Source organism: Crinia signifera, chromosome 3 (assembly GCF_055691185.1).
Source record: "Crinia signifera chromosome 3, ASM5569118v1, whole genome shotgun sequence".
In the NCBI taxonomy this organism is placed as follows: Eukaryota; Metazoa; Chordata; class Amphibia; order Anura; family Myobatrachidae; genus Crinia; species Crinia signifera.
The window spans coordinates 141885698-141899007 of NC_139219.1; the positions used below are offsets into that span (position 1 = coordinate 141885698).

General features: G+C 48.4%; 1 protein-coding gene across 2 annotated transcripts in view; it reads right to left on the minus strand.

Annotated features, from left to right (window-relative positions):
• Positions 1–13310, minus strand: part of LOC146063830 (uncharacterized) — a 63661-nt gene that overhangs the window by 22449 nt on the left and 27902 nt on the right. For both annotated transcript variants that reach the window (XR_014471684.1, XM_083176629.1), the window contains exons 8-9: positions 3907–3952; positions 538–671 (exon numbers count right to left, since the gene is read on the minus strand). Coding sequence is in view for 1 of the 2 variants with exons in the window: in XM_083176629.1 (XP_083032755.1) it covers positions 538–671; positions 3907–3952 (180 nt within the window). In the remaining variant the exon portion in view is untranslated. The remainder of the gene's footprint in view (positions 1–537; positions 672–3906; positions 3953–13310) is intronic.

A 13310-nucleotide genomic window follows, 5' to 3' on the forward strand; every position in this document is an offset into this window, starting at 1 on the left:
CCATTTGGGAGAGTAACCCTGGGAACAAGTGAGATATTGCTTATTGTATACATTTGTACCTAAAGATTTATATGATCCCTATCAGGCTTTATACCAGTTTATATTATTTTATGCAATTGCTTTTTAACCATTGATTTTTTATTAGTAAAAATAAATACTTGTAATACCCAATTGGTCATATATATTTACATTTATTTACTATATAGCGCTCCACCACCCCTTGTGTGTTTTTTCTTTGGTTTGAAAAAATGACAGGTAGGAGCTGATTGGCCAGTGATAAAAACCAGACACTATATCACCTCACCGAGCTTAATAAATCTACTCCTGAGTGACACGGGCCAATATATACTAATTAGAAATGAACTCCACCCCCCCCCCCCCCCCCATGATTATGGACAATATAAACTATTCATTTGACAAAATGGACTTCAAGAGAGACTGAATGTACTAGAATTTGGTTTTGAAACATCCGAATAATTAACCACAGAGTATTTTGTACTGAATGAATATAGACTATAAAACTATAGCAATAGTTACCATGTTTCCAGGAGGGTGAGACATAGTGCAGAGCAGCGTAATGGAAGCTTGCCGGACATCTTTACTGCTAGAATTCAGCAATGAGAGGACTAAAGGCATGATGTCTATAGAGAATAGGTGAGCCCGGACTTCCCCTTAAAAATTAAATATGAAACAGTCATTAATCACTTAGAACCCAAAGCATTTATGGAATAATGCCTTACTAGAATACACAGGGCGGGATGCACTAAAGGAAAAATGCTGTAAAACCCCTGTTTTCAGGGTTTCTACCGCATTTCGGTATACAGGAAAACCTGCACGCCAGGTTTTTGCTGCGGGGGGTATCGCCAGCTTTTGCCTATGGGCTTTTATCGTGACCTGCCACTGCCACGCACAGACACCCCCCCCCCCCCTCACCTGTGCTGCCTGGACCAGTGACCTCCTCCTCCCTGCACTGTACATCACCTTCCGGGTGCAGGGAGGAGGAGGCAGAGCCCAAACCGCAGCAGTAGCCGGGTAGGAGGAGGGGGGACCTGCTGGGGAGCCGCTCACCCTCCGCCAGCTGATTCGCAAATGGTAGCTTTTACTGCAAGAGCTGCCCTTTGCGATATTAATCACATTTGTTAGAGCATATGCGATTAGGATCGCTGCGGTACCCAGCGGAGGGCGGCAAAGTGCATCCCGCCCATAATAAACTGCAGATATTCAGTGGAAGTATAGGGATATTTAAAGTTAACAAATAGTCTTATACAGGGCCGGATTAAGGCATTTGGGGGGGGGGGGCATGGGGCACTTCAGACAAGGGGGGGTTGCATAACATTGAGCATACCTCCCAACATGACCTATTCGAAGATGGACAAAATGCCCTCCACCTGAACTTCCCTCTTATTATATGATCGGCAATAGCAGCCTTTGAACTACTTCCACACTGGGAGAGGAATGCGGAGAGCTAGTTATGTCACAGTGCTCAGGTGGGGCCCCCTGACTTTCCAAATGTTGAGGGACCACAAGTTTCATTTAATTTAAAATCAATAAGGACTAGATATGGGAGATCATGTGGTATTATGTCGGCACCCTCCACCTTGGTAATCACATGATTACACTTAACCCTCAGTATCAGTCCTGATACTTAGGAGAAGGTTGCAGGACTGAAACTAGGATTTACGTCACCCAGAGCAAGGCAATCATTTGGATCACCTCAATCTACCAAGTTCCCCCCTCTGCCTCCCTCCCTCCTTTCTGCATGCATGTATAGGTATCACATCCAGCACCCGGGGCATGCAACCTCCAAGTGCTGCCATGTTTGGGGTGATACTTCTTGGAGGGCACTTTACTATTAAGGAGTGCTGGATTGTTTGCAGCAAGTGTATTTATTCACAGATGTCACACACGTAGATATACATACATATGCATGACTATAGCATCAAGCCCAGTGAATAACATCATCTCATTACAATGGCACCAGTGTTAGGTGTGGAATATATTAGACAGCATGTGAATAGTCGGTTCTTGAAGTAAAACCAGCAAACAAGGATGTAAGAATCTGAGTAACTCTGACAAGGGCCAAAGTGTGACAGCTAGATAATTGGGTCAGAATATCTCCAAAATGGGTGTTCCCAGTATGCAGTGGTTAGTACCAGTGGCGGTTATAAAGCTGATGCACAGTCCAAAACTAAAAAGGGGAGCCACACCAACTGCATGGTTTGTGATATACAAACCAATCAGTATGGCTTCTGGGTGCGTGCCAGCTAGATGCTAGCAGAGTCTCACAGTACCTGGAACGCAGAGAGGGGCTGTTTGGCACAGGTATGGATCATAGGATAGACAGCAACTAGTTTGACAAGCATTAGGTCGACACCCCTAGGTCAACATGCATGCAATATGCATGAAGGCCGACATGGGGTTAGGTAGACAGTCAAGAGGTTGACATGAGGGTTTTCACTTTTTGACCCAAATGTCGACATGGACACTAAAAAAATGCATCGCTGCACTAGTCATGCTTCCGGCACTATTTTATTCTCCCACCATGTCCTAAAGGATGGCAGGGCATGAAATACCGCCTGTCAGCACATGTCGGCTCAAAAAAAAGTGAAAAACCCCATGTTGACCTTTTGACTGTCGACCTTCCCCATGTCGATCTAATGACAATGTCAATCTAACCCCATGTTGATTTTCATGTATGTTGACCTAGTGGTGTCTACCTAATGCTTGTAGACCTAGTGACTGTATCCCGTTTGGCGCTACTGCAGCAATTGTGTATGATGACACAACTGTACATCACACAAAGGTACAGCCATAAGGACACTTACTGGTGTCTCAGTACAATGGAATCAGCAGAAGAATGACATTAGGTTCTTTGGATAACACTGTGCTCCTGGTTTCTCTGTATCTTAAGCCTCCTACACATGGCGATATTGCTCCTTTTAGCCCTTCTGATCGATATTGCTCAGTACATCGCCCAGTGTGTGCTGATGTGTGCTCCTGTGGGTCACGAAACCCCCCCCTTCCCCCCCTCTGTTATCTGTGCATGTACAGATGAGGGAGCAGATCATTAACGAGGGCCATTCTGAAGAATGCAGCTTCCTCCTCCGTTCATCATCCTCACTGTATATACGATATCCGCAGCTGCGATTATCAATAGGTGTTTATGAAACTTTTAATTTTCCCTTTTTTTTTTTTTTAAATCTGGCCCACACCCATCTCTATCCTATAGCTGTATATATAATTACACATAACAGTGGCATGTTAAGAGAAGGGGTTGCAGCTCTAATAGGGTAAATGGCATGTTAAGTGGCGCTTATATGGCCACATTAAAAAGGTAAGAAATAGGCGACCCTTCCATACTGTTAGCCCCTCAGTATCTGCCTCATGCTATAGATCTCATTTTCTGTTTGTAAGGTGCCCATACATGTCACAATTATTGTATACAATATCGCATCTCATCGCATCTTGGTTTTGCAATAAGATGAGATAAGATCTAGTACAACAAGTATGTGCAGCACATACTTTTTGTACTAGATCGCATCTTATCGCAAAACGGAGATGCGATAAGATGCGATATTGTATACAATAATTGTGACATGTATGGGCACCTTAAGACTATCACCACACATAATGGGTACAGGCCGGTACCCAGCTCTGAGAGGCTACATCTGTTACTGTAGCTAAATATGTCGCTGCCATTTATTAGTGTGTGGGCTCTAATTACTTGGAGAAGCAGAAAATTTAATTTTTTGATTTTTTTTTAAGTATCTTAAGTATCTGTGAAATGATTTGGTCTCTTTTTGGTAATGAAATGTGTTTGTAAATGAATAACTATTTACATCTTTATTCCCAGTCCAATATAACTTTGCCAATAAATATAATGAAGAAAGTAGAAAAAGTCCTTACCACTTGATGCTAGGTTATTCAGACAGAGGCAGGCCTGACTTGACACCTGTTTAAAAAAACAAACAAAAAAAAAACAGGTAACCTGTGAGAACTGGTCTATCCTGTCTGCTGGTCTTTCTGTACGTGGACACAGAGGGAAACATCTGCTTAATGTGAACAACATGCTAACCTTACATTTTGTTTCATATGTCGGAATGTTTTATGCTAATAAACCCCTACATGGTGATCAAAACACATGGGTTGTAAATTTTGGTTAACTAGGGGGAAATTTACCAATATGGATTCGTAAAAAAAAAAAATAGGTGTATTCGTAGGCAGAAATACACCTATTTTTTACACATTTGTATTTTCGGTATTTACAATTCGTATTCCTAAAGATGGGACATTCGTATTTGTATTTACAAATACGAATGTCTACACCATCGATAGGATACGACAGGAATCACCATTCAAAAGAATGGTGGTTCCTGATGTACTAAGCAGCCGTATTGATAATACGGCTGCTAATTTGTGTAAAACAGGCACCAAAATATGACAGGAAAATACACCTTGCTTTCCCTGTCGTATTTGGCTTTAGCCTGCAGTGTAAAAAAAAAGGAAAATTAAATAAAAAAATAAAAAAAAACAGCACCAGAGCCGGGGCCGGTAATTTAAAATCAGGGAACCCGACAAATAGGGGTTCCCCGATTTTTAACAACCAGGCTCCAGGTCCGGGGCTGGTTCCCAAAATACGGGGGACAAAATGAGTAGGGGTCCCCCGTATTTTAAGAACCAGCCCCAGGCACAACCAGCCAGCAGGGTAATGTCACAGCCGGGGGACACTTATTATATAAGGTCCCGCGGCCAAAACATTAACCCCTTGACCGGTCAGCCTGGCCAGGGGCCCTGGGGGAGTGGGGACCCCCCCAATAAAGGGGTCCCCCCCCCTCCAGGACTTACCTGACCAGGCTGAAGTCTGGTGCTGTCCCGGGTGACCCTGGGCTGTGGTCACCGGGCTGATAGTGGTGTAAAAAAAATAGATGAAAAAACTATTGTTTAAAACTGTGGAACTATGAGTCCCAGCAAGCCTCCCCCGCAAGCTGGGACTTGGAGAACCACAAGTCCCAGCCTGCGGGGCATTAAAGGGCCCGCTGGGTCTTGTAGTTCCACAGTTAAAAAAATAGTACAATAAACACACACTGACACAATGAAAATAAAAGTTTAATACATACATTACACACATACTGATACTTACCTATCTTGATCCCATAGGTAGCCCTCTGTCCTGATGTCCGGTGTCCTGTGTCGTCCTCCAGGTCCATGTCGGCGGTCCGTGCCGTCCTCCAGGTCCATGGCGGTGTCCGGGTCCGAAGAAATCCATGTTGGAGCTGTGGAAGGAAATCCTACTCACCTGGTCCTGTGCTGAAGATGTCTTGTCTTGGTCCGCCGTAATCCAGGTAATCTTCAAGCTGTCGCCGGTCCCCGCACTGTCCGCATCGCACTGAGGAGAGATGCAGAGATATTTCATCTTCTGCGCCTCTCCTCAGAATGATTTCGATTGGCCGCCTAGCTCTTTCAGCCTGGTGCTGGTTACAGCTGTGGGGGGGGGACCCCACGCTGTTTTTTTTTTTTAAATTTATTTATTTTTCTATTTTTTTTACACTCTGCAGCCCGCACGGATCTGACTGATCCGTGCAGACTGCCTGTACGAATTCGTATTAGCGGCCGTATATATGGCCAGCTAATACGAATGGTTACACCATCGGAGGGTTACAAAGCAGTCGTATCTGACTGCTTTGTACATTCCCCTCCGGAACACGACTTTGCATACGACTAAAACAGTCGTATGCAGTCTTAGGGGAAATACTAATATGAAAAACTAGGTTTTTCATATTAGTAAATTTCCCCACTAATGTCAAAGAAATCTCCCTTACCTCTATAAAAATCTCTAATCTCTATGCTCTCCTGGCCTCCAGCAACTAGGACCACTTCTAAAGCAGGTACCAGGCTGTGTATGTCTTAATAATGGTTCTGTTAATGTAGACACTCTCTGAATGGCATTGCTATGGGGAGCTGAAGGCTGCCTAAGCATGAAGCAATATAAGAGCCCTGACTTAGGGTCAGTAAAAGTTCAGGCAGTGAAAAAACTCTGTTTCAGTTTTTCTGCCTAGTGATAAGGTTGGCAGAAGTAGTTAGCCTATCAGGAGTAAAGGGGGAGGGTACATTATAGCACTACTTAAGCCCTAGGGATCATGTGACCTCCACCTTCTTACCTTTGGAAGTGCTGGTATCCTGTGGGTCCTGCGCAGAGCTGGTGAGTTTCTTTTGAATTTTCTTGCATATTCATTGTACAATGCCTAGGCCTAGACGTTCTGCTCCCCCTCCACGCCGTTTGGTGGATGCTGCTGGGCCCCTTGCGGGGTACAGGCAGCCCAGGGTCAGAGTAGTGGAGGCTGGGGACATGGCTGTAGCCTTGCCTGTCCCTTCAGGGAGCCCGGTTATCGGGTCACCTTGTGTTTTAGTACCCCCTCCCCCCACCTGTTCCACAGCGTCCAGCGCTGTGTTGGAGCCTGTGATGGTGCAGGCTGGGGAATCAGGGAGCGCCCAGCCTGTCACGCCGATGGGGGGTGTGATGGCGGCGCCAGCCCTGTCAGGGGAGGGCGGGACAGTGGCGGAGGTGCAGGCCGCGACGCTGGCTAGCGCGCGGCCTGTGGTGATTGTGAGGGAGGCGGGGGAGCAGGCCGCGTCGCTGGCTAGCGCGCGGCCTGTGGTGACGGAGAGGGAGGCGGAGGAGTCTGCGCTGGCGCCCGCTGACGGAGACGCTGGGCGGGAGGCGCAGGTCTCGGCTCTGATGAGCGCGAGGCCTGACGCGGGGATTCAGGCGGCGCCGGGGAGAGTGACGCGGTCCCCGGCGTCACTGGAAGCAGGGCAGGGAGTTAATATGATAGAGTTGTCTTCCCTTGCGGGGAGCAGCGCTTTGCCTCACGGTCAGCTGGCAGCGTCGAATGAGGCCCCTAGGGGGGGGTTGGCGACTGAGGTGGGTGGGCGGGATGTTGCCGGCCAGGGGGTGCCCAGTACTGCAGGAGCGGGTAGGAGCTCTGGGCAAGTGGGTGCCTTCGGTGGGGCCCTGGGGGGGGTTGCTGCAGCAGGGGGTGATAATGGCTTTAGGCCTCATTACTTGTTGAGAATGGGGGCGAGTGGGTTAGCACCCCCCAACCCCGGGGTTAGCACAGGGGGGTTTGCTGATGCAGGGCCCAGGTTTATGGGTTATAATAACATGATGGGTCAAGGGGGTGGTGCAACAGCGCCACCTGCAGGGGGAGGAGGGGTAGGAAATGTGTTTTATGCAGGGAGTTCCGTGGCCACTTCTGTGCAAATGCAGGGACCTGCAGCAAGTGGTTACACGGGATTTCCCTCAGGGGGGGGGGGGGATTATGTCTTCAGCTGCCTGGCAAGGGGCTCATTCCCTTCTCAATGCCTCCGGGATCCCCCATGTTGGGTTGGCAGGGGCAGTGGGCGCCCCATAGCTCCCCATATTTTCAGTCCCCCATGGGGGGTGGTGGTCAGGGGGTGTTGTCCCAGGGGGCTCCCTGGAGACCTTTACTTGCCACAGGTTATGGGTTTCAGCATGGAGGAGGGTATCAGTCGGGTTCCCTGGGCCAGCACATGTGGGGGCCCATGACTTCGCATGGGTACAGCTCACCCATTTCGGTCGGTAGTTTGTGGGAGCAAGGGTCAAGTTTTTCGGGGTATTGGCAGCCTCAGTTGAGTCAAGGTTACGGGTTTTCTCCGGGGGCGGGGGGGGGGGGTTGGATACCCCCAGACATCGCGGGGCAATGGGAACCTGTCCAGGTTTGCACATCCACAGGGGGTTCCGCCTTCAGGGACCGGTGAAGGGGTTCCTCCTTCCATGGTGACAGCTTTGGCCTCCGCCGGGGTTGAAGGGGATAGTGTTGTTTCTTCTCCCCCCCCCCCCTCTCTCGTTGTGTCTTCACAGGCAAGTGTGGGTGCATTGACGGCTATGGCATCCAGGAGGAGAAGTCGGGAAGTCAGAACGGAGTCAAGGACAGCCCCTGAAACGTCTGCAGCAGTTTCCGGGTCGGCCGTTGCGGCTGACGAAGCTCCAGGGACATCAGCCACGGGTGAGTGTGCGGTTCATTCATCATGAGATTCCACAGATAGCGACACCAGTAGCGTGGGGTCGGATTCCCCTCGGCGCCCGCGTAAGTTAGCCAGGTTGATTGCGCGTCAGGTTGCTAAGGTTACCACAAAGGATAAACCTTTGGGTGCAAGCGCTGCTCCTCCTCCTGCGGAGCCACCCCTGTTCACCGAAATGGTTCACTGCGCGAATACAGCGGTCACTAGGGGCATCCGTAAGAGGATGAGGGAGAAGATTAGAAAGGGGAAGTATGTGGATATTTTTACACTGACTGACGACATGAAGCAGGCTTTTGAGAAGGCAAAAAAGGCCGATGGAATAGGGGAAAATGCTTTTAGAAATTTTCACCAGTGGCTTAAGGGGTTTTTAGTTTTTGCAGCCTGCTATGCTGAGACCAGGGCGGCGGAATACCCCAACCTGATAAAATATTTGTTTTTGGTACACGAGATGTATTTGAAGACAAAGGGGTATTCCTGGCGTGAGTATGACGAAAAGTTTCGTCGCAAACAGGACGGGTGTTGAGGTCTGGTTGGAGGTCACGCAGCAGACCAGGCCTTTGGGTGAAGGTTCGGGGAAAAAGGTGGCGGTGGCGCCAGGTCAGTCCCCTAAGGTAGCGGGCAAGTGTTTCGCTTACAATGAGGGAAAATGCAATAGGGGGGCGAGTTGTCGTTTTCGCCATTCCTGCAGAGTGTGCGGGTCCAGTCACCCAGCAAAGTATTGCACCGCAGCCCCATCTGCCAAAGCAGGTGATGCCAGTGAAGCCGCTGGAAGTCACAAGTAAGGCCCCTTCGCCTATAGTGGTGGCTGAGTTAGACCGGTGGCTTAGGAGTTACCCGGATTTTGAGGCTGCTAGTTTTTTGTTGAGTGGGTTTCGTTGGGGTTTTCAGTTGCCGATTGAGGGTTCTGTGCATGTGGTTTCAGTTAGAAACTTAAAATCGGCCAGGGATTTTCCTCTCATTGTCCGCCAGAAAGTGGACGCGGAAATAGCGTTAGGGCGTATGTGCGGTCCATATGCGGTACCGCCAATAACGGGTTTGTGCATTTCTCCGGTAGGTGTTGTACCCAAGAGTACCCCGGGAAAGTTCAGGTTGATCCAACACCTATCTCACCCCCACGGTGGGTCAGTTAATGATGCCATACCGGAGGCGCTGTGCAGGGTTAGGTACCAGTTGTTTGAGGAGGCCTTGCAGTTAGTGAGAGGTTGTGGCCGCAATGCGTTGTTAGCAAAGGTAGATGTGGAAGCTGCTTTTTGGTTGTTACCGATACACCCGGATTCCTTGCGGTTCCTGGGTTTCAAGTTAGGTAGCGAGTTTTTTGTGGATAGATGTTTACCTATGGGGTGTTCAGTTTCTTGTGCGTATTTTGAGAGGTTTAGTTGTTTTTTGCATTGGTGCATTCAGTCGGCATCAGGGCAGCAGGGTATTGCTCATTACCTTGATGATTTCCTTTTTGTGGGTCAGGGCGGGAGCAAAGTTTGTGAGAAGTTATTGGAGGTTACTGAGAGGGTTTTTGGAGTGCTAGGGGTGCCCATAGCGGAAGGGAAAACGGAGGGTCCAACCCATTGCCTCAGTTATCTAGGAATCGAAATCGATTCCCAGGCGGGATGCTGCCATCTCCCGGCGGACAAGGTTCAGAAGCTGTTGGGACTTATTGAAGACTGCCTGGGTAAGCGGAAAGTGCGGTTAAAACAGGTACAGTCGTTATTGGGATCTTTTAATTTTGCGTGCAGGGTTATACCCATGGGCCGTGTTTTTTGTCGCAAATTGGAACAGGCAACAGCTGGTGTTGCACGGCTCCATCATTCGGTTTACCTTTCCAGGGAAATCAGGGAGGATTTAAAGGTTTGGTCCTCGTTTTTGGTTTCGTTCAACAGGGTGGTTTTGTGGCCTGCACCTCCTTGCTACAACAGTACACTTCAGTTATTTACGGATGCGTCAGGCAGTTGTGGGTTCGGAGCCCCTTTTTCAGGTTGGAATGGTGTGTTTCGAGCTGACCAAAGTCCTGGGTGGATAGGGGTTTTACTAGGAACCTGCTGTTATTGGAATTGTTTCCCATTGTCGTGTCCCTGGTGTTGTGGGCCCGGGAGCTTGCTGATAGGCAGGTCGTTTTTAGGTGTGACAACATGGGGGTGGTGCATGCAATAAACAATCAGAGGAATTCATGCCCGTTCACCTTGCGGTTGCTCAGGCACCTAGTATTGCAGTGTTTGCGTTTTAATATTAATTTCTCTGCCAGTCATGTGCCCGGCATTGATAATAAAATTGCGGATGCATTGTCCCGATTTCAATGGGAGAGGTTCCGGGAATTGGTACCCGGGGCGTCTCCAGTGGGTTTGACATGCCCGCCTTATGTCTGGCAGATCATCGAACCGGTTTAGTGGGTCTGGCCAGAAACGCTTTGGCTCCTTCCACACAAAGGGCATATGATGCAGCATGGAAGGATTGGCAGAATCTCCATTTGAGGTGCTGCTGTTTATAACTGTTTTTGTGTTTGCATTTTTCGGGGCATTTAGAGTGAGCGAGTTAGTGGCTAAGAACAAAGCGGGCAAAGAGGCAGGTTTGTTGGTGGGCAACGTCCAAATGGGTAGTGGCAGCGTGTTATGCAGGTTGGTCAAGTCCATGACAGATCAACTGGGTAAGGGGCGTTTGGGTCACATTGCAGGCGCAAAGCGTTAAGGATATCTGCCCGCTTAGCTTGGCGCAAGCTTATTTAGGAATCCACCCTGCGGGGATTCAGGGGCAGTTCTTGTTGCATGCGGATGGGAGTTCATTGTCTAAGTTTCAATTTGCTGCAGTTTTAAAGCATTGTCTAGAGGTACTGGGACTAAGGCCCCAGGATTATGGTACCCATTCCTTTCGGTTTGGGTCGGCTACACAGGCGGCGGCGTCCGGATCGTCGGTAAGTGAGATCCGGGCGCTAGGACGTTGGAAGTCGAATGCATACAAGTCTTATGTTCGTTTAGATAAGTTGTAGATGCGCCTGTTGCGCCAACCCTAAAACGTAGTTTACTGTCGGTTTTGGAACGGCAGCGTTCCGGAATCGATGGTGTGAAGGTTGTTTTTACTTTTTCCTCCACGGGGGCCTTAATTCAATTGGCAAAACTGGTCAACGGGAGGTTTTTTAAGTTTTCTCCTTCACATGGGTTGATTATGTATCAAGTTGTGTTTTTAAGAATAAGATACTGATGTTAGGGAATCTCCTTATTTTTTCAGTTTCAACGGATTCATCAAATATGGCTCATCGGCCATTCTTTTATTTATTGGGCCGGTGGGCATCCAATGGCGAGAAGGTCACATGATTATCTTGGTGATAGGCAGGTCAGGTGGATAGGAGTCCGGGGCCTGCGTTGGGTGGAGTTCCTGAAAGTGCTCATGAGACATGAGAGGAACTGGGGCAGGCCTGAGTGGCTGGTCATTCATCTCGGTGGTAATGATCTGGGTATTACCAAAGGGATTGACTTGATTCTAAGTATCAAGTCGGATCTGGTAGCTTTGAGGGCACACTGGCCTAGTGTTAAGGTGGTGTGGTCAGAGATAGTCCCCAGGTTTCATTGGCGGGGTGCAGTTAGGATCTCCGCCATTGAAAAGGCTCGCAAGAAAGTGAACTCCGCCATAGGAGTTTTTGTGAGAGCCATGGGGGGAATTGTGGTCAAACATCCTTCACTGGTTTTGGGCAGTGTGAGGTTTTATCGTGAGGATGGGGTGCATCTTTCCCCTGCGGGAAATTGCATTTTCTTGGAGGATATTTTTAGAGTTTTGGCCTGAATACTCGGGTTAATGGTTTTCGGGATCTCTCCTGGGGATAGCGGTGGAGGTTGCCTTGAGGCAACCTTGTTGTGGCGGAAAGTCGCTACCAGCCAGCGGTCAAAGGGGGGCATAAGCGGTCATCGTGGGACACCACCCCTTTCGTAGGACGGCGAGTGGTCCTCGCCATGCGGGTGGACAAGGGGCGTTCACCTGCGGGACCGCCCAATTTTTGCTCTGCCAGGTTAAGGGGTGGTGAGATCCTCACGATGCAGGTTGTGCCAGTTAGGAGGCGGTGGTGAACCCCTCCTTAAGTTTAAGTCACGTGTTTCAAGTTGACTGGAGCTGGCGTGTGGTAGCGACTATAATTTTTTGCCATCCTCCATCTTTTAGCTTAACGTTAGGGACCTGATCTTTAAGATCCCAAAAAATTCCAAATTTAAATTCTAGTTTAGCTTAACAAGGTCTTCAATAAATAATTCCTTTGACCTTTTTAAACGTAATTCTGGTGTCTGAGTCTTTATTTTGTCTGCGTGATTTATTTGCGTCAGTCTCAATTATTTTAAGTTAGAGGTTTTGTACTTATGGTTAAGTAAAAGGTTAATTAAGTCATGGGCTACTTAGGGGAGCTGAAGGCTGCCTAAGCATGAAGCAATATAAGAGCCCTGACTTAGGGTCAGTAAAAGTTCAGGCAGTGAAAAAACTCTGTTTCAGTTTTTCTGCCTAGTGATAAGGTTGGCAGAAGTAGTTAGCCTATCAGGAGTAAAGGGGGAGGGTACATTATAGCACTACTTAAGCCCTAGGGATCATGTGACCTCCACCTTCTTACCTTTGGAAGCCCTCCCGCCCTCCCTATTTTAACACTCAACGGTGTGGGATGGTTATCCCTCGGAGTGCTGGTACGCTTGGTCCTTTTTAAGCAATTTTTGTGGTGGCTTTTCAGCCAAAATGGCGGAAAGTCGCTACCAGCCAGCGGTCAAAGGGGGGCATAAGCGGTCATCGTGGGACACCACCCCTTTCGTAGGACGGCGAGTGGTCCTCGCCATGCGGGTGGACAAGGGGCGTTCCCCTGCGGGACCGCCCAATTTTTGCTCTGCCAGGTTAAGGGGTGGTGAGATCCTCACGATGCAGGTTGTGCCAGTTAGGAGGCGGTGGTGAACCCCTCCTTAAGTTTAAGTCACGTGTTTCAAGTTGACTGGAGCTGGCGTGTGGTAGCGACTATAATTTTTTGCCATCCTCCATCTTTTAGCTTAACGTTAGGGACCTGATCTTTAAGATCCCAAAAAATTCCAAATTTAAATTCTAGTTTAGCTTAACAAGGTCTTCAATAAATAATTCCTTTGACCTTTTTAAACGTAATTCTGGTGTCTGAGTCTTTATTTTGTCTGCGTGATTTATTTGCGTCAGTCTCAATTATTTTAAGTTAGAGGTTTTGTACTTATGGTTAAGTAAAAGGTTAATTAAGTCATGGGCTACTTAAACATACAGTACTCCTTATTTGTGCTGTCTGCTCTGCAATAAGC